General features: G+C 47.1%; 1 protein-coding gene across 8 annotated transcripts in view; it reads left to right on the top strand.

Annotated features, from left to right (window-relative positions):
- Window positions 1–23,880, top strand: part of LOC100120851 (neurexin-1) — a 96,845-nt gene that overhangs the window by 66,207 nt on the left and 6,758 nt on the right. For all 8 annotated transcript variants that reach the window (XM_031929553.1, XM_031929551.1, XM_008207311.3 and 5 more), the window contains 4 exons: window positions 189–480; window positions 565–858; window positions 942–1,120; window positions 1,222–1,393. In XM_031929553.1, the coding sequence (XP_031785413.1) occupies window positions 189–480; window positions 565–858; window positions 942–1,120; window positions 1,222–1,393 (937 nt within the window). The remainder of the gene's footprint in view (window positions 1–188; window positions 481–564; window positions 859–941; window positions 1,121–1,221; window positions 1,394–23,880) is intronic.

The following is a 23,880-nucleotide window of genomic DNA, read 5'->3' as shown; positions in this document are numbered from 1 at the left end:
CCAAGTACAGCTTCTGCAATTAGGCGCGCTGCATTCCCGCGCAACCTGCGGTGAATAAAGCTGTGAAAATCTTTAATTACGAAAAGTTTCACGCGCGCTGACGTGTTTTTAACCTCTATATAAGTAACATAAGACTTTATATAACTTTCTCACCGATGTACTAACACGCGCAATTTCATACTTTGCAGTTCAAGACGAGGGAGGCGAATGGACTGATCCTGTACAACGCCGGTCGCGAGCGTGACTTCATAGCCGTGGAACTCGTAAATGGCCACATTCACTACCTCTTCGACTTGGGCGATGGACCGGTGCGACTACGAGATAGCACGAAATCGCGACTTAACGATGGAAAGTGGCATTCAGTCAGTATCGCGAGACCAGCACCCAAGAGGCACACTCTGGCCGTCGACGATCACGTGGCTGTTGCCAATAGTCCGGGAAACAACGAAAATCTTGACTTGGACGGACTCCTTTATATCGGTGCGTACCTATATAAGCACTCTCTTTTATGACTCACTGCGAAAATGGAATTTCCGCTAACATATATGTATTTCTCTTCTCAAGGCGGCGTGGAAAAGGAACAATACTCTCTACTGCCAAAGCCCATTATGAGCCGACATGGTTTCGAGGGATGCTTAGCGTCCTTGGATCTCAGCGGAGAAAGTCCTGATCTCATTTCCGATGCGGTCGTACCGAGTTCCTTAGTAGAGTCTGGATGCGATGCTTATGCTAACCTACATCCGGGCAAAAAGTGCACTCACGACATGTGCGCGAATCACGGGACTTGCGTTCAGCAATGGAACAGTTATACTTGCGACTGTGATATGACTAGCTTTTCCGGGCCAACGTGTTCTGACGGTAAAGCCGAGAAACTTTTATCTCGTACTGGCACAGACACTCAAATTTCAGTACTAATGAGATGACTTTTATTTTTTACACAGAGGCGGTATCATACGAGTTCCGAGCCGAGCGAGGACTGATAACCTACACATTCCCACCTGACAGAAGGCCGGAAATGAAAAGAGATACTTTGGCAGTGGGATTTATTACAACTGTGAGCGATGCTGTGTTACTACGGATAGAATCCGCTTCGAGCAATGATTACCTTGAAATCGAAATTGTAAGTCACACGCATAAATATACATTCACACACACACACACACACACACACACACGATTTCTTTCGACACTTGATATTACAACTCGCTCTCTTATTTTTAGGTGGAAGGAAACGTATTAGCTGTATATAACATGGGAACTAGCGATCATCCGATTGGCGAAATCGGCGTAAAGGTGAACGACAACCAATATCACGTTATTAGATTCACAAGAAGTGGAGCTAACAGCACTCTACAAGTCGACGACTACAATCTGCAATCCAACCATCCACAAGGTAAGTTTGAAAAATTTCGAAACTAACTCTTCTATCGCACCGTTGCAAGAAAAGTAACAGATTATCAAGAAATAATTCAACACCTCAACGAGTCGATTATAAATAAGAACGAAGCTTCTCTGCCAAATGCACATGTTACTCGGACAAGAGCTACCGCAGAACTGACTGCTGCACGAGCCTCGCGTGGGGCTTTTATGCTCTTCGGCTCTGGGAAAGGGAATGAGTTCCGTGGGAACAAGAGCGATTGGGCTCTTCACGAGTCTCAGGGTCGGTATACGCTTTCATTGGTAGGGCGCTGGAGAGACCTTCGTGGGAAAGTAAATTGCATTTTTTGGATGTAGACGCTAAAGTATCTTCGCAAACGAAATAAACATGTGATATTGATCGACGAGTACGATTAATAATTATGTGAGAACTTTAAGGTCTACGGGCTACATGATATTAGCAGATAAAAGCTAATAAAATGAATGTTCCGGTTTATTCGAATCTTTAAAAATGAAAGCATTAAAATTTCAAAAATGTCGGTATATTTAAAGTACCTCTTTAAATTTCATTTTAAAAATTTAACAACTTTTCGACGAATATCTAAAAATAACAAGCATAAATTTGAAAGACCTCATTCCAAGTTGTACATGCACTGCACACACTTTTCAAGTATTCCTATCATTAATATTTTTATATAAACGAACCGCATTGAAATAAACTCGCTTATGAAAACGCGTATTTATTTTGATTTTGCTAGCTATACTCTAAAAGTTGAGAAACGATGTAACATTTATTATTATGCATTATTTCCAATTTCGAACCGTGTTAAAAATATTCGATTACCAACGCTGGTAATAATCAAGAACACCAAAGCGAGAAAAAATTCAGCTTTGTACACACGCAGCCCGCATCTGGACACACTCGTATATATAGGTATAGCATTTCAAAGCCTTGACTTTCGAGCGGATGCACTGTCATTCGTAGGCTTATGGCCGTAGGAATGCTAAACATGCACCGCTGTGACTATATACCGAGTCGCGGGCGGTCCCGAAAATTCCTTCAAAAATAGACCTTCTCTTCTCTCCTGCAAGCCGGATGTTAGAAAGCAAGTTAATTGGCTTCGTCTTTTCATTGGAACCACAAAGTGGTCGTCTTAGCGTGCAGCCGTGCTTAGTCCTTTTGAGCCTCATAAATAATGTTGTAGCCGTGAAATCGAGAAGGTCTTTAAAAGCTGCTTATTCAAATCCAAGAAACCTATCGTCCTTTCCTACAAGCCTGGTTGGAGAAAGCGACATAATTGGTTTCAGATTTTTTTTTCGGTAACTCGAAACATCCCGTTTCCAAGAATACAGCACATCTTTATAAGTATTTCTTCGAAGACCTTTTTTATATTTCGGTAATAAAGTTGCCTTGCAAGCTGGTAAAAGTTGCTATTCGCAATATTTTTGCAGTTAAACGTATTAAACATCGCTTGTAAACTTTTACGGCACGAGCAATCTTGCGACACAGTATAGATAGATTAAATTCGATAAGAGCAATGCAGTATGTCTTTCAAAGTACATACGCTATATTGCAGAAATTCCAAATTTTATTCTCGCTTAATATTCTTCAACGTATATAGGCTCACTTCATGAAGATATCGCTATCGGTTTAAACTCGTTGTCGCCCTTAATTAGTAGCCGACAGCGCGGCGGTTTGCACATTAAATACTATTAACAAGATTACCCTGCACTATGATTTATCACCCGGCGTATTTTGCTTCCGCGTAAACGCATTACAGCCCAGCGCCGTCAAACTCCATAGCCGTATTAATTCATCATCAAGGCGCGGGAAAACCTTCTCTGTATAATAAAACGTGAATTTCCATTTCATACCGATCCGTCGGCCCGAAATTGTCCCCGGCGCATATTTCCATTTCCATTTGGGCTTTTCGAAATACCAATTTCCATTTTCTGTTTCCCTGCTCGGTGTCCTTGCCATGATAGCTTTCCCTTCCGGGGTCAGATTTCACAGTGAAATTTGGGAAAATCGACGAGCCCCTTGCCGTCTATGCTTGCCTATTACAAAAGTAAACAAGTTTACGAAAACGATTACCTTCACAAAGCGCGCGAGATTACGAGCGCATCATCCTCTAACGACGTTCGGTTTTCCCGAGGTAAAAGGAAATCCACGGGGCTTTTCCGCGTCCGAGAATATGCTTACGCCGCACGCAGGGCAACGACGGCGTCTCTTTCGCTATACAACACCATACCGATTTTCCGAAGCGACGACCCCTCTGTAACCCTCACAATTGGGCGTCGCTCGTAGATTTTCCGAGCCGAGAAACCCATCCACGCAGTCATGTTCCCCTAGACTAGGAAAAGCGTCGATGCAGTTTCCCCAACGCACCGACACTGCCCGCACGCGCGCCAGGGGGGAAAAGCGCATTGCACCGGGAAAGAACGACGAGCCGAGGGCGATTTTCCTCATCAAAGGTCAAATTCCTCCGCAGCGCTTTTCTAGTCTCCTAGTAGAGAAAACCTTGAATCGCCGGAAAATGCCCCAAAAATTCGTGAGCTCCGGAAAGCTCAGCCGAAGAGGGTGGGGCGATTTTTCCGAGAGCCAGCTACGAATTTCTACGATCCTAATACAGTCCAAGACGTTAATCCACCTCATTAGACCCCGCGGGGCATTACTTTATGAGCAGCGGGAGTCCGAGTATAAGTATAAGAAAAGATCGATGCGATGCTCCTCCTCGAGACGCTCGTGCATAGTTGAGAGCGCGCTCGTTCAGGTATACGCGCGCGCGCGGACGAAAGTACCAGCAGCGGCGCGCGTATATGGAAGAGAGTGGCGAGCACGGACCCATGGGGAGAAGGGGTCTTCGCAGAGAGTAAGAGAGAGAGAGGCACGCATATACCGGTTTCCTTGTACACTAGAGAGCGGAGAGCGGAGAAGGGACGGGAGATACACATCGGGGGCCTCATCGCTGGCTCTTGCCCACTCATGTCGGCCTGCCACTCGTAGGGGATTTCTCGATCTTCTCCTACGTAATCCCATAGCAACCGGCCTCTTCTAGCCGGCGCATTCTTTTCTAGGAGGAATGCGCCGCTCGTTCGCGCTCCTGCGCGTCTTTTATTCGCGTGCCTGTCTGCCGCCTCCTTCTTCTTCGATGCTCCGCGGCTGGTTCTCGCGCGCTGAGAAAACTCGACTCGCGCGTTCTTGGACACACTCGGGCCTTTATATTCTTATATTGGCCTTCCTTTGGCTATTTTTCCGACGAGCTTTTGCGATATCGAATTAGAGGATAGCCTAACGTGGCTCGTAAAAGTTGAATAATCTCGCAGGGGCCAGCAACGAATTTTAGCAACATAAAGCAGCCGCAGCGGCGATAGAGAAGCGCCAGTAGAGAATTGACACGGGGTGTCTAAACAGCCGGGCGTGCAGCTATAGAGGGGAGAAAGTTTAGCGGGGCTCTCTAAGCCAAGCAAAAGAGATAACACTGCAACAAAGCCTCTATAGCAGCAGCGGCGAGAGCGAAGAGTAGCATCACGCAGCCGCCCCCTGAGAGATCGAGCCGTACGCCGGGCAGCTCGTATAGGGTGAATCTGATTTGATTTAATTAGAATACATTTGCCTGCTTAAAAGTTTCTAGCTCCGCGCGGGTATATCAGCCTGGTAACTAAATTTATCAAATTATGCGTAGAGAGCCGAGGAGAGCAGCGGGTCGCCGCATCGGCATAATAATACCGACGAGCCGCTGCTGCTGGACTGGCCGGTGCTCGAGTACCTATATGTATATACCACTGCTGCGTGAAAGGCCCGGAACGAGATATGGGCGTGGTAGGCTCGGCCCTCCGATTTTTAGGGTGGGTGGCAACGACGACGACGACTACCGCACGCCGCAGGACGAGGACCTCGGCTATATAACGCTCCGAAAACTGTCTGCTCCTTCGCTCTCATGTTCGCCTACTAACAAATCGCACTACTTTACTCAGATTTTTAACCCTTTCGCGCGGCTGACTGAATTATCTGGAGCACGCGTGCGCTGCCTTGAGTCGCTTCGATGTGCGACGAACGAGTAGAACGGGTTGCGTGCGTAGGCGCCGCTTTCGATGCCGATGCGGTCTTCGACGAGCTCCGATGAACGTTGTATGCGTGAGCGTGTAATTTTGAATCGATAATTACAGCTTACGTCGCGACATTGCCGGACTGATACCAGTCGTCGAGTACTTGACCTCCTTCGCGTGTAATCGGACGCATTTTTCACGTAGCACTTGCGAGACTGAGATATCCCAAGGAAGTGTACGAGTTCCTCTGAACTCATACTTCCTTGATCCTAAAGTGGTGCTAGTTTACTCAATACAACCATCAAAAAAGGTCTCTAGGACTGTTATTTCGTCCCCCAGTGCGGAGAGATGCGCGCGTACAGGCTCGCGTCGCTTTGTTGAGTCAGCTGATAAGAGTTTGCCGTCAGTTTCAATAAGTTGGTAGAAATCATTTCTGAAAGTAGCGAGATCGAGCCGAAATAACTTAATGTTTGATATATATTTTTATTAAATCTCTCGATGTAACAACCATACCTACGGACGACTTATGTTACCCTAGTCGGCAAGTAGCACTTCACAGCTGAGATTAGTAATTCTTTGACACGGATTGGACAGAAACCAAGCCCGAAATTTCGTATCGCGATCGGAAATCTTATCTCTTCCCAATCGAAAAATTTCAAGCGCTTCTTCCATTTCTAAACATTTTCTTCGCGCGTGCTTCGCGTTTCGTTATCATTCCATCGCGTCATTTTGTAAATAACGTAAAAATTTGTGTAAATTAATCCATTCAACAATTAAAAACTAACAACGCACACGCTCGGCGTAAAAACTCGATCGCCGAGTAATACTACGCACGCGCGGTAGACCTCGGCAGAAACGAATCCGGGGCCATTTTGTTTGTTATAATAATAACGAGTTATTTAATACGGAGCTCGGAGCAGAGCTGCACAGCTCGGCCTCGCTCCTGCGTTCCTGGTAGCGTGAATCCTCAACTCTTTGTGACGAAGCTAATCCGAAGGGTAACCCTAGATCCGAGGGTTATACGCCGGTCGGGCATTGTGTGTGCGCGTGCAGCTCCCCTCGCTCGCTCTTACTACTATTTAGCCTCCGCGAAATTTGAAGCAAGGAGACTCCTGGTATACTTGCTACCCTGATAAGTTTATGGCCCTGTTGAAACACTTTCAAAAGAGATCCTCTTATGTTTTTCTAATCATAAGCAAATACCTACTGCGCGACTCGGGCTACAATGCTTTCGCGACGCGGGCTTTGCGAAACCGGCGAAAAGCGGCTGCAAAGCGCGTTTTTTTTTTTCATCGAAGCGTCGCTCGATGATCTCGTTAATGGAGTTGGTTCAGGTGTGGACGATCAATGTTGCTGCGACCATTAACATTTTTACAAGCGAATTGTGCAATCGGCAAAAAATGCAGTAGCATAGCCGAAAAAAGTTTCTCCTTCGCGAAAAAAAGTCGCGAAACACATCGAGCATTCAGTTGAAAAAAAGCAATGCTCGACTGAAAAAAAAACGTCCGAAAAACGCGAAGAAGCAACAACAAATCTCTATACTCTGTAGAGGAGTCTGCTGCATCGCGCTGCATAGCTCAGCAGCAGCTGGTGCAGAGCCAAGTCCTACTACCCTGTTCAGTAGAAATTCGAGAGCGTTAGAAACTCTCTAACCCTTTCGCGGGCGCAGCTTGGGGCTGTAGCTTAGCCGGCGCTAGCTTCCATTCGGCCCGCCTCCTATTCCTCCGAGTTCACGAAATTCTCTCTCTCTCTCTCTCTCTCTCTCTCTCTCTCTCTCTCTCTTGCCAGCTGTGTATAGCCGCACACTGTAAACACACGTTCACCACATAGGGGTCCCAGACGCACATCACCCTCGCTCGCTCCCGGGACGTGTACGGAAACGTGTCGAACTGCTCTTCGAACTTTCTACTTCTCTGCTTCATATGTGGAGGCTAACGTGTCCCCAAGCCGCGTGTGCTCTCACATGTGTGGTATTCTGGGCAGACGACGACGACAACGATCCGAAAGCTGTATACACACACATGTGTGTCCGCTGCTCGACGATCGATATACGTAGACGCGGCGGTTGTGCACTGCACGTGGGTGGCCGTCAATTATAAGCGACGCTTTTTTGCTGATTTCCGGCTTATTCTATCGGTACATCCTCTACTGTAGTCAATAATCATGGTATTCGTTTGAAATAAAAGCGTTTATTTATTCAGTAGGCTTTGGCAAATTATAGCTTTGCTGCCGATGAATTTCTGCAGGGCTGATAGATTGTTTGAATCCTATTAAATGATGCACGTATACTATTTTGAAGCAAATACATTTACTGCTTTAATATTGATTATTCATTCAATTATTGAATAGATTCTTGATGAGTTATTGATAGCTTTATGAATTGCTCGATGAATCCTTCTGTTTGCGTATTAAACGTACTTCATGCATCAGTAAGCAATCGCTTTCGTTGTAGAATCATTTATAAAATTTTATTCGTGAATAATAGCACACGAATTTCAGAAATTCACTCTTATCATATAACACCTGCATCGCTCTTCTATTATTTACTTACAATTCGAGGCGTTCGCTTCGTTCGTTTAATAATACATGTGCAAGCTTGAGTGTTTTTTTAACATCCTCTTTTTGGCTTTGCATTTTCAAGGAACTCTTACACCCTATACGACCCTAGTACAAAAGCTCATATCACAAAAGATTTTTTTTCGACGCGGGGGCTTGTGTAGGTTCGAGCGCAGGGGGTTACAAGCGTAGGGGTTGTAAGTATGACGCGCCTCCGCTGATGATACCCGGATGATGGAATACTTAAAATAAACCTGCTTTTTTTTAGAGATAAGTAGGTGACTGCAGTAAAGAATCCTGTAAAATTTTTAAAAAGAAGATTGCATCCGTTCTTTTTCATGGCTATGTACGCTGATACGCGTTCACTTTAAGAGTTTCGCATTTGCATTTACACTTAAGGAGTTTAGTTAATTTTTTAAACCGAATTTCCATGAAAATAATTCTATAAAATCCCTGTTATACACACAGGCGGAATTGAGCGGGAAGTCATTTTGAAAACGACACTTTCACTGTATCACGCATGTAAAAGCCCTTTCCACGCGGCAACTCTTCGCGCGTTCTATTCTCCTATTAGAAACGTCACTTATCTTTCAAGATTTATGCCTATGACACGAAGTGTCTACGAAGACGAGTTTTTGCATCTCCTCCATGGAAATTCCTATCGACGGACGTCTGTCATATCATCCAAGTACCATACATACGCATTCGGCATTCTAGACTCCTAATGATTCGAGCTGGCATCACGGGGCACGCCACCGTTCGCCAAGACGAGTTCTCGAATCCCCGCCTTCGAAATGGCTGTCAAAATCTAAAAGCTACACGTTACGTGCATTTCTAATCTCCTAATGATTCGAGCTGGCTTTACGGGGCACGCCGTCATTCGCGAAGACTAGTTTTCGAATTTCCTTCTACAAAATGACTGTCTGTCAAAATCAAAGATACACGCGTTACTCGCATTCCTAGCCTCCTAATGATTCGAACACGCTTTGCGTGGCGCGACGCCGTTGCTTCGGAATGTGCCAGCTGCGCACGCACGTGATTCGGGCGTCAATGTAGGAGGAAAATTGTGATAGTTATGCTGGGAAAGCCGTTGCAGTTTCTCTGTATCAGTGGTCAGAGTGGTTATGATCGACAACGCGAAATGTCAATGCGATGAAGAAAATCGGGAGCTCAATTGGCTGTGTACTTTACGCGATGCCGAAAGAGTATAATTGACCAAAAACCTAGATAGGTGCAAAATTTATGCCCGTGACACGAGATAACTAGGAAAATTAGTTTCTGCATCTCCTCCGTCGGAATGCCTATCGGAAAACATCTGTCAAAATCTGGTATACCGTATAATACACGCTAGCCGCATTCCTAGACTCCTAATGATTCGTGCTGACATTACGGGGCACTCCGTCGTTGCCTTCGGCTGTTGAGCACAAAATATCTACGAAGACGAGTTTTCGAAGCTCCCTCTTCGAAATTTCTATCTACCGACATCTGACATAATCCGACCTACGTCATACACACACTCGCACTCCTATGCTCCTAATGATTCGAACACGCTTTACGGGACACGTCGACGTTACTCCCAAACATGCCTTCACGCACGTGGTTCACGCGTCAACGCGTAGTTTTTTGAAGTAAACCGAAACTTCAAACTTGTCTTCAAGAAGTAGGAAATCAGACGCTTCAAAGAGCGACGAGAAGCTACGCGAAATAACAGGGTAGTTTAAGGTTTACCCGTAGCTTTCTGTTTCCCTAGTCTCAGCGTTGGTCTGAAATCCAGAATTTAACGCTTCGGTAGTTTCGTGCATTGGTCTTCGACTCGGAGATGTACTTATGCCAAGCGCAGCGGGTGATACATCCGAGAACTGCACAGCTTGAGTTCGCCGCGCAGTAAACTACACCGGCAATTTGCGATCTATACGACTAATGTGCCAGTTCAATTACGTCTACAAGGGCGATAACTGCGCGAATGACACACTATATATTACGATCACCGATCTCCGAGGGTAGTTCGACGCGGTTCGAGGGCTGATGGTCCCTTCGTCCCTCTGCAAGCCTAATACCTCGGGTGTGATTTGACCGACAGCTCGAGCTCGGTTCTCACGCTGTGGCCGGAGGTGGTGCATCGGCTCTCTCTCTCTCTCTCTCTCTCTCTCTCTCTCTCTCTCTCTCTCTCTCTCTCTCTCTCTGTATATATGCGCTTGCCGAAGGGTCGTGGGAGGATTGATCCTCCTTCGCTTTTTTCCTCATAATCATCTCCGGCTTAAGAGGGACCTTTGAACCTCTCTGGAATTTCGTTACCTGTCTCTTCCTCTCTTTCTCTTTCCCGCGGCGCTCGCATGCCGAAAGAAATTTGACCTGTAGCGCGCGCTGAGTGCAAGTCGAGTAATAATTTGTATTTTACGAGAGAAAGAAAGAGAGAGAAAGAGCGTCGAGCCGAAATTCCGAGAATCGGCAGAGATGATCGCACGAATATATAGGTATACACGAGACACTGCGGTGGTGTGCAAAGAAGGCGTTGCGCGCCCTCGAGGGTCGAGGTCGAGGGAAAATCCGTTGGCGTAGGTCTTTGCTTTCGTGGAAGGTCGTCACCGCGGGAACGGAATGTTTGTGTTCAGTGCGTCGCCTATTTCTCAAAGATCAGTCTCGCGAGCCTCGCACGCGCTCGCGCAGTGTGAGAGAGAGAAAGAGAGATTAAAAGCGGCTCGAACGTCACTTTATGGGAACACGAGCTGTCGGCGACGCGCGAGAGCTTTTCGGCCGTGAGAACCGAGTCTTCTCGAGAGAGCAGATCTTCTCAGGCTTACTAGGAGACCAGTCCGATGCAGAAAGCTCTCGTCGGGCTCGAATTATCCCTTTCGCATTTTTTTCTCACATTTCGATGCTTTCGATTTCGAGCCGCCTGTATGACCAACTGCTGTCCCCCTGAATGCCCCCAGCTGACACTTGCATTCACTGGACTAGCAAACTAGCCGTTTCCGTGTTACACGAATGTAACCGCTGCGAGAAGCCATGGGCGTGTATCCGTCCGAATTTCAAGTATTAGCTCGTTTTTTAATTATAGAGCAAATTAAAAATTCCGTCTGGTGCAGAGTATAGTCGGACTGAACGAGCGACTGGTATATCGGAGTCTCGCGAAGCCTCGCGTCGCCTCGTCAGCGCTTTCCGAGAAGTCGAGAGGAGAATCTCGCTTCTCTAGCATTACAATCAAGCCCTATAAAGACGAGATAGCGCACGCGAGTCCGATGACAGTTTGTGCATTTCGTGTCGTTTCCTCTTTCCCCCGGCCTGGTCCATTCGGCGAAGCTCTTCGCGCCTGCTGATCACTTGGTAGGCCTGAGAAAGCGAAGTCTTCTTTCGAAACTCGGTTCTCACGCTTGGAATCTTAGGGGCTCTATCTCTCCCGTGTATATATATACGCGCTCTCTCTCGCTCGCTCGCTCGGTAGCCGTTACTCATTCTTCTTCCCTTACAAGGCTCGAGAGCAGCATCCCCCCCTCCTCTTTTCTCACCGGCTTCTCATTCTCTTTCCGAAAATTCCTGCACTGATAGATTATTCTCCGGCATCCGTGTACCTTGTATTATACGTGCGAGCCGCACAGGTACAAACGGCCGCGGCGGCGGCCTCACAAGGCCATCGCCGCCGTTCACGGATTTCCCAGATCGTTGCTTTTGCTGCAGCGCTTACCTGCGCGACGGCCGCTTTTTTTCTTGCGCTCGCGCGGCGCTTTCGATTTCCATTATGGAGAGCGAACGTCCGTTGAGAGAGAACGTCCCATATTATGCTAACTGCAACGACGACCGGAATTCCTGCAACTGTCATTCCATGGGAACTCGCGACGATTATTCTAGTTTATACGAGAGCTGCATATAATCCGGTGCACTTCCGAATTTCGTTCTTTTTTTCTGTACGAACCCCGTGTGACCGGAAATTTTCGAGAGCTCCGAGAGCGGCGAGGTGATAAACGCTTCCTTCTCAGAGTCGCGAGAAACCGTCGCGTGTGTGTATACGTTGCAGCGATGTGTAAGGCATTTTTCATCTCGGGGACCTGACTCGAGATCGGAATGCGTTTGAATTTCGAGTTACTTGAGAAAAATAACCGAACGTCGTCGCGCGCCGGCTCTCTCGGCTCACGCGTTCCCACGTCTCGTGAGAAACATCCCGCCGGAGACTGATTTTTCTGATCGATCCTTACCAGAGGAACATGTCGCGCGAGGAGCCGGTTTTGCATTTTGGATATTTTGTTGCTACTCTGGGGGGTTGACAAGAATGTTGATACAATATGCAAGCGATGCTTTGAATTATTAATGCTTACCCCGATTGCTGTGAAACGTAAAACGAAGGATTTCCTGTCGCTTATTTAACTCGCGCGCAGAGCGGATGCCTTCATTTAGTTGTAAATAAAAAAAAAATCATCTCTCGTAATGCTGCACACGTGAAATTTAAATGCCCGGTTTAAAGCCCGGCACCCCAGATTTCTCAACTTTTTCTCACAAGTATCGGAGAAGAATAAGCCGAGAGGAAGTGGTGACTTCTGAGAATTTTTACTTTCCAACTCTCGGCCTATTCACCCTACCCTCATTAGCAGGGGACGTTATACCTGCTGCTTAACGACACTATTATTCGTTTATATGTCTACCTGCGTTCGGGGCGACAATTCCATTTTCTAAGATAGAGCCAATGATATTATTCGTACACCAGCCACGCGACACGTGTGCAATTACGTTCGTTGTTAAATAATTCAATGAAACGATGGCCGTTCATTGCCACAGCAATTTATTAATCAAGCATTTCCGGGGTGATAAATAATTGAGCGACATAGACGAAGGTATTCAATGTAGAGAAGATACAAGCCGGGTAGATTGGAGCGAACGTTTTTGAAATTTGATAAATTGCCTCGTTGGTATTTCAATGAAAATTTCATGCCGGCATATTATTCGAAGTTACTGGCTATCCTGGGAGTTTCTCGCTGAGAATGTTACTCCGAGGAATTTGGAGAAGCTCTCAAATATCACATAACCCCGGCAGGAGGGCGTATTGTGTGGGAACTTGGTGCCAGGAAAGGCTTAATTTTCTTCTCACAACTACCAGAGGGACATAAAGCGCAAGGAATGCTTCGATTTTTTAATGAAAAACGAACGAAATTCAAAGTAAAGCCCTTTTATGTAGTCTCACGAGTTACGATTACTAGCTCAAATTTCATGATTGAAATAATTTAATTGTGTTTATTGAAATCTGACGACTGCGATCAATATGTAGGTATCGGCACAACGCTGCGAACGGAATGGGTCGAAGTATCGTATGGTATAATTATGCTGTTTAATTACAAGAGGTGGACATAATTAAAGCTAAATTGTGTACGGCATGTTTTCTGGGGTTTGGATCTTATTTTGAATGTATCTAACAATTCTCGTGTAAATATATGAATGATAATATTTTCAAATATGCGGAATCCGGAAAATATTCATAAATTTATCATAAAATTTTCACAACTCATAATCGCGATAAAGAATTTAATAAATATAAATAAACGCGATAAATAAATAATCACTTCCAGCAGTTCAGCATAGCTATCGCTTATAGGAAATTTCGCACTATAGACTCGGGGCATCATTTTTGTTTGTCTCGTTCAAGAGGGTTCTTATACCTGCTCGGCGGGGACCAATTGGCCGTCTTCGGTAGAAGGCGTGGCCCATCTACCTGCCCAAGGTCCTCTATCTTGAAAACCTCCCGACAACTTTCTCGGCACTCCTGAGTCCCTAATGCAAGCGGTACCAGATTTTTCGACAAGTGTCAATCCTTTCATTTGTTGGTCTCGATCCGCACTGACTTTCACACAATATTCAAAAGAACAAGTGCAAACGGCCTCGTGCCAAACGAGTTCGGCGAGTCATTCCAACGCCCGCCTTGACACTGGAGAACGCGTAAACGCTTGCGGCTTGCCATCTTCGGAGGATGGGCCTCTCCTCCGAGACTTTTCGGTGCATCGGCGACCCCCTTGGTTCCCATAGGATCCTAATCTGGGCCCAAAGAAAATCAACCCTACCGGCCAAAAGGAAAATGTCTTTTTCGTTTCTTTCATTCGTCAACGTCTTGGGGCCCTCTTGAGGCATTCTGCTTGCCGGATGAAAATTCTTCGATTAATTCGCATTCACAATATTCTTCACGCCTCGGGCATTGTGCTTAACTTGCACTTATGACCAAATAAAATAGGATGATCTTTTTATTTGTTGTCATTAGTCCATCCCGATACATTCCCTCCGACACTCTCTTGAGCCGTATTCTTTCTTCGAAATTATACAAGCCTGGTAAGTTGAGGATTTCAAGTTTCCGTTAACAGATTTTTGAAGGCCTCGCTGGTTTGGGGAAAACGATTTTTTCTTTTCTTGAAGACAGCCATTTAGCCACTCAGCTGTAGAATTTTGGGCGCCCGGGCGAAGGTCCCATTCTCAAAATCTCACGACCTCTTGGCCGACTCTGGTTCCTTGGTACAAAATCTTTAACTAATTTGTATTTACAATGCTTTTCACGCCTGCGGATGAAATACGATTAAGTTGTAAAGGGATACCAGGCCTGCGTTTAACCGCAAAGAATTCATCAGCTCGGTCATTGTGACAAATTGAAGAGGATCAGTATTATTAGCTTCTGGTAGGCTTAGGCCTACGTACGAGATACTCTTCTCTCCGTATGCTGACCTGCTCTTCTTGACTCTCGAACAACCTGTGGTGAACACGTTTTGCACTTGTACATACACACCGTACCTTCTTACTCACTCTGGGCTTGTGCGTATTATCAGAATGAACGACTGTTCGTTTAGCTGATAAAGGCTTTTTTTCAGGTATGCTTGATGATGTTAACAAATCAAACTATGGTTATAACATTGTTATACAACTATTTTATTGACAAAAATGTATTTTTTAATTTAATAACTGTACGTGAATCGTTTGAACTAGCTTTTGAAGAAAGCTAGGTGTTCCGAAATAAAATTCACAAAATTATTTTGTTTGCGTTGGATTTTGCACAAGTATTAACAAAATGTTATACAGCTATTAACGCCAGTAGATAATATAATAACAAAAAGTAGAATAGCAATATACGTGCTAGTCATGCAGGAAATCGTAGCTTCGAGTTTTACGGCATTTGAATATAAGTTTCGGTTACGTTTTGCAGTTAAATATTATACATATATCTTTCCGCTCGAACTCAATAACAACATTCAGATTGGGCCGTTTTGGAGTACCAACGCGCAGTTCATGCTGCCCTGTGACGAACTCCGGGAAAAATGACTTTTACTCAGAGAATTCAATGGGTGCAACAGCACTCACAAAGGGGATTATCTGCGAGTAATGACTGTACCCCCCGGGCTCTTGGGCGTCGTTTCAAACCGAGATTTACAACTGGGCCGCTGGCCCTTTTCGAGCTACCTCCGAAATTCTTCTGCTACCCTAAGAGATATGTTTACTAAAGTCATTTTAAAAATTAAAAAGTCATTCAGAAGTGTGAAATAAAATTTTAATGATGCCTAATCCGTGTTGACAGAGCTAGCTGGTGGCCGTATAGTATAGCGTTGCTGATAGTATATTGTACGATGCCGCGATGTGTATAGGATCTGACACATGCGAGCGACGTTTGCTTTGATACACATGTCCGCATACGCGTGTTTCTCGTGTATAGTTTACGTTTACGTGACTGAGCGATAATTTAAATAATTGAACTATTTGTCACGCAAATGCGATGCGGTACAATGCGCCAAAATTCCTCGGTTTTTGAAACACCTTCTTGCATATCCTGTTTTCCTAATGAACTTGTTGACAAAAGACACTTTGAAGAAAAGAAAATTTTACGAGCGTGAAATTGGGTTACAGGATTTACTGACCGCACTCTTTTATTACAGACCGCAGAGTCGACATTCAAAGCCAATCTCACGGCCACCAGTCGTAGAAGACTCTTATCCTCGGAGTTTGGAGCTTCTAATCGATGTTTCTAAATTGCAGTAGCAACAAGCCATATTTGTTTATTTATTGCGAATTCGCGTAAATGTCAATATTGCAAAATACAACTTAACAATGCTGTGCTCTGCATCCCGGTGCTCCATTCCTATTAGTGGCTTTGTCAAGCACCAAATCCTAAGCGGCCTGTCAACGCCTCGATTTATGGCCCAAAGGGCCTGCCTACCTACTCCTGCAGTCAGTCCCGAGTCCCGAGGGAGGGCAACTCACAAGTCCTCCGTATTCGTAGACCTTTCGGTTACTTCCAATTTTCTCTTGCTTTCCTGTTTACAAAATCTTTACAAAGACCACTTTGATGAATAGAAAAGATAAGTGCTGTTGACATAATCCGATTATTGACCTGCTCTTGACTTGGCGTGAAATTTATGATTTTCACACCTGCCTTGTACACGCGCCCAGGCACGGCCATAGTTATACAAGCGTCAAAGCGTTATTTGCGATGCCAGCATGTCAGCATCGATACTACAACGCGAGTAAATAACGCAAAAAGCAACGTCGAAGCTTAACAACATTTTATCAACTTTCCAGCGTTATTTAAACATAGTTTAAAGAAAAAAATCCACTTCCATCGTCCTCCTGCTCGCCTAAGATTTCTGTTTGCTTTGTTGACTTCGAAGAATAGAATCGTAAACGAGGATATAATGAGCGCCTGCTATGCTGGTATATAAATCCCTCCGTGCGGGGGCGTGTACAGGACTCTCTTCCCTACGCTCGGTCATCAGCTCGGCCTTACTTCACTTCCACGCATCTTCTGCTATCCTGCGAAACTTGTTTACAAAAGTCATTTCACTGAATAGAAGTTCAAGTAGCGTGAAATCGTTTTGAATTCCACAGGGCTGACCGCAAGAACTGGTATACGTATGTAAAGGCTCATTATAATGTATGCATCGGAGATCGGCGGCTCTTCGGAAGAGAGCTCCCGAGCTCGGCTGCTTTCCTGATCGAAACCGAGCTCAGTTTCCTCGCGAGTCAGCGTCATCTCATCTACCTTTAATCTCGCGCCCGCTCTTACTCGCTCTTCAGCTATCGCGTAGGAAAACTGCTCGCGCGCGGCGTTCGTTTGCTTTTCTAGGCGTCGTTATCGCTGATAAGCCGAGAACTCGCGCGTATCGCGTAGTTTCCAACTCGCTTGCTCTTCCATACACACGGATAAAACGCGGGCGATCGCAGTTAAGCGTGTAAAAACGCAACGTTGATTGTACTGCAGAGAGCGTCGTCGCTCCGATTGCGGTAATGAGCGGGTGATTTAGAAAAATGCATCGGAGCTACTCCCGCGCTTCGCCGCCGCAGCTCCTCCTCTCTCCTGCAGCCCTGCGAGCCGAGTTTACAAAAGCAATTTTCTCAAATAGAAGCAACTAATCGAGCGTAAAATTGGCCTATTGATCCCCGCTGTGTGTTTGGGCTCCGTAGCCGCACGGCCGCACCAGCAGCACCGGTAGCAAACAATGAGGAGAGAGAGAGGACTCGAGAGAGCCCTACGAACGGACCGGTTCTCCTGGAACATGCTGCCCTGCTAACGAACTAGAGCAATTTGTACTTTTGGTCCCGCCACTGTGAATTCCGAACGTCCCTCTCCAGCGCGAATCCCGAGCGAAAGAAAGCCAGGCCGCCTCGGCCGCTTCGGCGCGAAAGGGTTGAACGCGAGCCGCGAAATGCGCGCGCAGCCCTTCGCGATGGTCGCGAAGGAATGCGCCGTACCTTCTCGCCTCCCATACCTCCCTGCTGCGTGCATTTGCCTTGGATTCCCCATGGGATTCGCGTTCTCACGCTGCCTCTGCTTTCTCTCGCTCTCCGCAACCGCCACTTCGCGCTGCACCGCCGTCAGTGACATTCGACCGTTTAATTGTATACACTTCCACAACCCCGTCGCGCAACGTTTTTCTCGATATTTATCCGTTGCGACTTCCTCTTTTTTCCCCTCGATATACAGTCTCACACTCGCATTCGGCTCGCAGATGGCCGTGGGATTACGGCGACTTGATTGAAATCGAGCGACGCATCTCTTTCTCCGCGCGCGGCCTTGAAAGGCTCTCTCTCTCTCGCGGAGGTCGTATCTGTGTGGGTATGTTACACTGCAACGGCCGAGGCTATGAGAAAGATCCCATAGGTCCCGCGAAGGTCGCGCGCGCGCGCGAGCTAATGCAATGCCGTGAATTTCGCAACAACAACGCGGGGCTGTATCTTGTTCCATTGCCGGATCTCAAACGACTCGGCGATTAAAGTTAACGTATGGTGCAGCTTTCGAACGACCGTAATTTTCGCGATTGATATAGAATAAAGCGTGCGTTCGCGTTATGTATATTATTGATTTATCGGTCGAGGATATTTTCGTATTCCTATATTTATCGCTGTTGAGTAGACTAACAACGTCTAACAGGAACTTTCCTATCTCTCTCTCTCAATCGCTATCCACGTCTATCCAGTTATCGATAACGAAATTCCCAGAGTGCAGCAGTGCACTCTCAAGCGTATCGAAGCCTATGACGTGTAGGTACTATACCCACGCGGCCGGCGTGCGCGAGGAGGTTGCGCAACTCGACGGCGGGGGTGGTTGCGTGTGCTGCAGCACGGCTCAGAGTCGGTACCTCTCACACACACACACACACAGACACATACGGGAGAAGCGTGTATAACATAGAAAGAGAGAAAGAGAGGAGAGAGGGGCAGACATCAGGCGCACCGAGGCAGCTCCTCGGGACTCGTGCACTCCTGGTATTACAAGCGCCATGCGCCTTCGCGGTTTTCCCACGCGCCCTCGCTCGGTTCTCACGCGTCTCTCTCTCTCTCTCTCTCTCTCTCTTGCCGACACGTACGTTATACACACACGGACTCACGCGCGCGCTTGGCTTTCTCACATATTCTCTTTCTCTCTTTTTCTCTCTCCTCGCTGCGGAGCGCTCGGCTTTTTAAACGCTTTCTCACCCTCTCTCCCCCGGCGCGCGCGATCGCCACCTCTGCATTCTTTCCGAGAGCGTTATGACCTTTATTACAACCGGCGCCGATTGTTGTTCGCGGCAATGATTCGCCGGGCTCGTTAGAGCGGCGGCCGCTTTCCTCTATATTGTACTACTCGAGAACGAGATCGTTGGCGAGCGTCGCGCGGCTCCTTATCGCGTCTAAGGTTTCGCGCGCGAAAGCGAAACCGCTCGCCCGCGGAATGCAGAGCGCGAGGCTGCGCTATTTAAAGCGCGGAGGAGGAGTGTGTAAAGGGGGCAGAGAAGTGAGTGGCGGCAGTGCGGAATCTCGAAAATAGTCCAAGATCGCGGAGAGAGAGGGAGAGTTTGGCGGTGGCCAGAGAAGCCGAGCGACGACTTCTTGACTCGGCATGGAGTCCTGGCTGACCAGGGTTTCAATTTCTCGCGTTCCCGGAGACTCTCCCACGGTTCGCTCCCGTGGGAACGATTTAATTGGCTGTGAAGACGCGCCGCTCGCGCCTCTGTGTGTGTGTATATATGCTAGAGACTGCGAGAGCAAGAATCTTATCTCCCTCTCCTCTCGGCGACGCTGATCCTCTCGCAGCATCCCGGAATCTCTCTCTCTCTCTCTCTCTCTCTCTCTCTCTCCCACAGCATCTCCCCTGGGATCTCAGCTCATAATACCTATGCCTAATAAGCATCGATCTTTTCTCCCCAAAACTGGCATATCTGCGAAAAACTCGCGCGAAAAGTCGACTTCCCCGATGCGTGTGCGCGGAGAGAAAGGGCACTGAGAGACAGGATACGTCGGATATTCCCATAAAGGTGAGAGAGAGAGAGAGAGAGAGAGAGAGAGAGAGAGAGAGAGAGCGAGCCGCGAGTGCAATTGTGGGACTCGAGCGTGGGACGATTCCCGTCACTCCCGATCGCCGCCGAATACTTCATTACGCGAGCTTCGACTCGTCCTCTCATTCCCACGGGAACTTGCAGTATGTGTGTGTGTGCGTGTATGTGCAATGCTCGCCGGCGCCTCCTTTGCTCTCGAATCCGGTGCACGCAGGTTTCTTGCCCTCGAAATTCGCACAGGCGCCACGCACCGAAGGGGGGAGGAGGGGACATTTCCATGTAAGTAATGGATCTCGCTTGTATTACAATACGGTCACGCGCTGCGCCGCTCGAAAATAGCCGGGATTCTGGGAGGGAAACCGGAGATTTCAGTGCGTGTGAGCAAGCGAGAGAGAGAGAGAGAGAGAGCCTGGGATACTCGGCGAAATTCCTCCGGCCTTATCGTGAGAATCTTCACAGCTTCAGGGGAAACCGATTCCCAGCCTGACTAGGAGACCAGAGCGCCAGAGCTGGTGGCCCGGGACTCTTCCAATTTACCCCTCGCTCGCTTCTCCGGAGATCCTCCGTCTACCTTGTTCTACATGTCTATCGAGGATATCTTGCCGAATTACCGCTTGATTGGACGCTTCAACAATCGAACCAAGTATTCGACGCTACGGCTAATGCTTCTAACGCGCCGCGACGCTTCGAGAGATCTTCCGCTCTCCCCCGACTGCTTACGGAGTCTCAGAGCTAATCCTAATCCTAATCGCAAAAAGCTCGCTCTTCCGCACCGGAAATCCCCGATATCCCCAAAAAAAGCACATCGGCGACGTTTCAGCGCTAAAACAGCGCGACCTCCACCGCGCATAGGGTACAAACGCTCCGCGACCAGCGTTTGCCTGATAGGTGCCTGATATTCTCGTCGCCGGACTTGCTCTTCAAGTTCAATATCTTCTCACGCTTGGCACACACTCGCGCGTATCTTTCTCTCTCTCTCTGTCTCTCACGCGCACAGCGACTGACCGAACGTCGCCCGCCGAGTCGTGGCTTTTTTTTCGCCGTGAGAAATTCAAGTCTGGGAAAGTTTTCTATATTAGGGCCGCCGCCGCCACCGCCGCCACGTGCTTTCCCACGACTTTCAGATTCTCCGATTGCGGCAGCACACGCGGCTCTCTCTCTCTCTCTCTGCGAATATCCGTTTTCGCACAGTCGAGAGATGATCCCCGAAATTTCGGATGCAGTCCTCGTCTCCGATTATATATTGTAATCAGCGCGCGCTGCATAAGTATATCAAATTATAACGCGCAGTGGGAACGGAAGCTCGAGATTAATCTAATCGCCGAAGTCGAGACCGAGAAAGGGTGTACGATGAGGAGAAAAAAAAGAGAATCTTCCGCGCGCATGATGAGCTTACAGAATAGACTTCTATTCCTTGGGAGAGCGAATAGGCGATAGGTTAGGGCAGAGCCACGCCGAGTGTTTAGAAGCATCAGGCTAGCATGGGACCGCAGCAGATGCTCGGAGAGAGAGAGAGAGAGAGAGAGAGTAAGAGAGACTCGCTCTCCTCCTAGGAGAAGGAAGGAAGGAAGAGGGCCGGCGCTGTACACAGGAAGGAAGGAAGGGACTGGACTATCTCCTCTCATTCGCTCGCGCGCGCGCCATGCTTGCAACGCCCTTTCCTATACACTAGCCGGCGCGCGGCCATACCGTCTTCTTCTCTTCCTCTTCGTCGTCGTCATCGTCGTCGCCGTGCAATTTCGTATCCGCTGATATATTCGGCTGCGTGCGCGCCCCCGTCGATGGGAATCCCCTGTCTTTCCCATACCCGCGCGATAGCTCTCTTTCCCAGCGGCGGCCGCCCTACGTGTGTGTGTGTGAATCGCGGACGTTCCCAAAGCGACTTGTATTTACGCGCCATACACGTGAGAGACTCCCGCACTCGTGCGCGCGGGGCGATGTATATAATACGCGAGGCCGCGTCAAGGCCGCCCATCAATCATCTCGTCGATGAAGCCACTCTCGTGTCCGAGCTACTAGGAGAACAGAGAGCTGCCAGGCCGCACCGGCTCGCGCCTGCGCCCACTTTGATAGGCTACATGTGTACGCGCGTATGTGTGTGTGTGCTAGACCAATGCACATATACTTATATGCAAGTGTGGTGCTCTTATCGCGCTGCGTCGTGTTAGGATTTTTGAAAACGAAATGTCAACGACGCCAAGTGGAACGCGCCGTGGCGATTGTCGCATCGGTGCAAGCGCGCATGTCTGTGAGAACGGCGGCCTTCTCTCGTGTGTACCTATAAACGTAAGAGGAAGTGGGAGAGAGAGAGAGAGAGAGCGGTATTATTAGTGAGAGCTCGCCACGTGCGCGCGATTATACAATAATGCATAATGGGCCTTATTTCGAGAACGACCCTCCGCGCGAGACGTATACGGTACGTGCGGCTCTTGTGCTGCTGCTATATACTGCTGTATTATATGTATGCTCTTTTATTTAACTTTTCTCGCTTGCCGAGCCAGCACTTATCGTAATTAACGAGGGCTCTATTTACTCGTGCGGAATATAATGCAGGATGCTGTTTGAATGCGCTGCTTGTTTTGCACTGGCGCGCGCGAGCTTTGAAATTGCGAAATTGTTGATTTTATGCACTTTAGTGCTGAGTGAAATTTTCTCGGCAATACAGAGGATTCTCTCTGCTTTGAAAAAATATTTTTCATAACAGCGTGCGCGGAGCTCGACTTTAGAGTCATTTGTTTTGGCGCTAAAGTCATCGACTTAGGCACGCTCTCTCACAGCGAACGCGGGAACATTTGAAGCGTGCGTGGGGAAACCTATCCTGTCGCTGTCATTTGTTTTACATATGTATGATTGCGAAATTGTGTATCATTAGTGCAAGACGTCTCGTTTATAACCTATTGGTACCTAACCGAAAAGTAAACATGAGTGATAACAGTTCATGTGATACAGACGATATATCCGATTATGGAAATGAAATTCCACCCGAAATCGCATACCGCAGTGTGACGATCAAGTAGCATCTACTTCTGGAGCAGAAATTACAGTTCATCAACCCAAAAAATCTGTAACAGTTTCGTTAAAAAGAACCAGATTTGATTCAGAAGGTCGAGATGATGATAATGAATCACACGCTGAGGATGAATTTTATCGATTAACCGAAACACAGCAAGCTACATGTGGTTCACCGTTGAAAAAACGTAGACAAAATAGTGATGAAAAAAGCGAACAATCATTTACTATTGAAAGCATCGACAAAAATATTTTTTTTTATTTTAATAATTGTAATGTTACAATTAATGTACATAATCATCATAATTAACTACAATGTACGATACACTATATTTGTGTTTTAGTTTAATATTTTTTGATAAAAGATGTACTAATTTTCCATTAAAAATAATTCATTTTTAAATTTGCAAAAATATTTTAGTTTAGTATAATTACACTCGTATATAGCGAGAATGTGTGATTTAACGAATTTTTTGTATGAATAAGCTTTCACAGGAGCGTGGCCTATTTCGCATTATGAAATAATTTTAATTTGTATAATATACTAATTTAGTATAATGTCGAGCTCCGCGACACTTGTTATGAAAAATAGTATACGCAACTCGTGCGAGAGAAACACGACTTAGCGAACTACCACGCGTGCGTAAATCGTGTTCCCCTCGCACTAGTTGCGTAATGTACTGTTAAAAGTTATATAGGAAACATCTCAAATCGAAATTACACTTTGAATCGAAGCAACGAGTACTCCTTCGACGTTCGGCCTACTCATCGAGCTGCTATTTATAATTTCAGCCCACTAACATCTACGTTACACCCCAGAATAACAAGAGGAAAACCATATCGGCACCAACACCTGATAGGAAATCGATCGTCCGCGGAAATCGAAGCTACATTAATGCAACGATCGACACTGTCCACATAGCAGCGCAGCTGCACTCGGCCCGGTGTGCGGCTCTCTTTCGAAAGCCCGGTGCGGCTCGTGCGTGCGCTATACATATACACGGCGGAGAGGACCCAAGATTAGGCAGTTTTCACCGCTCGCCAGCTTATCGTCCCCTGTTCCACTTTGCCCGAATGCGCCACTTGTCGGAGGGCCAGCTGACGGCGCTGCCTTGACCGACTT

Source organism: Nasonia vitripennis, chromosome 4, assembly GCF_009193385.2.
Source record: "Nasonia vitripennis strain AsymCx chromosome 4, Nvit_psr_1.1, whole genome shotgun sequence".
Lineage (NCBI taxonomy): Eukaryota > Metazoa > Arthropoda > Insecta > Hymenoptera > Pteromalidae > Nasonia > Nasonia vitripennis.
This window is presented reverse-complemented; position numbering and strand designations above follow the sequence as displayed.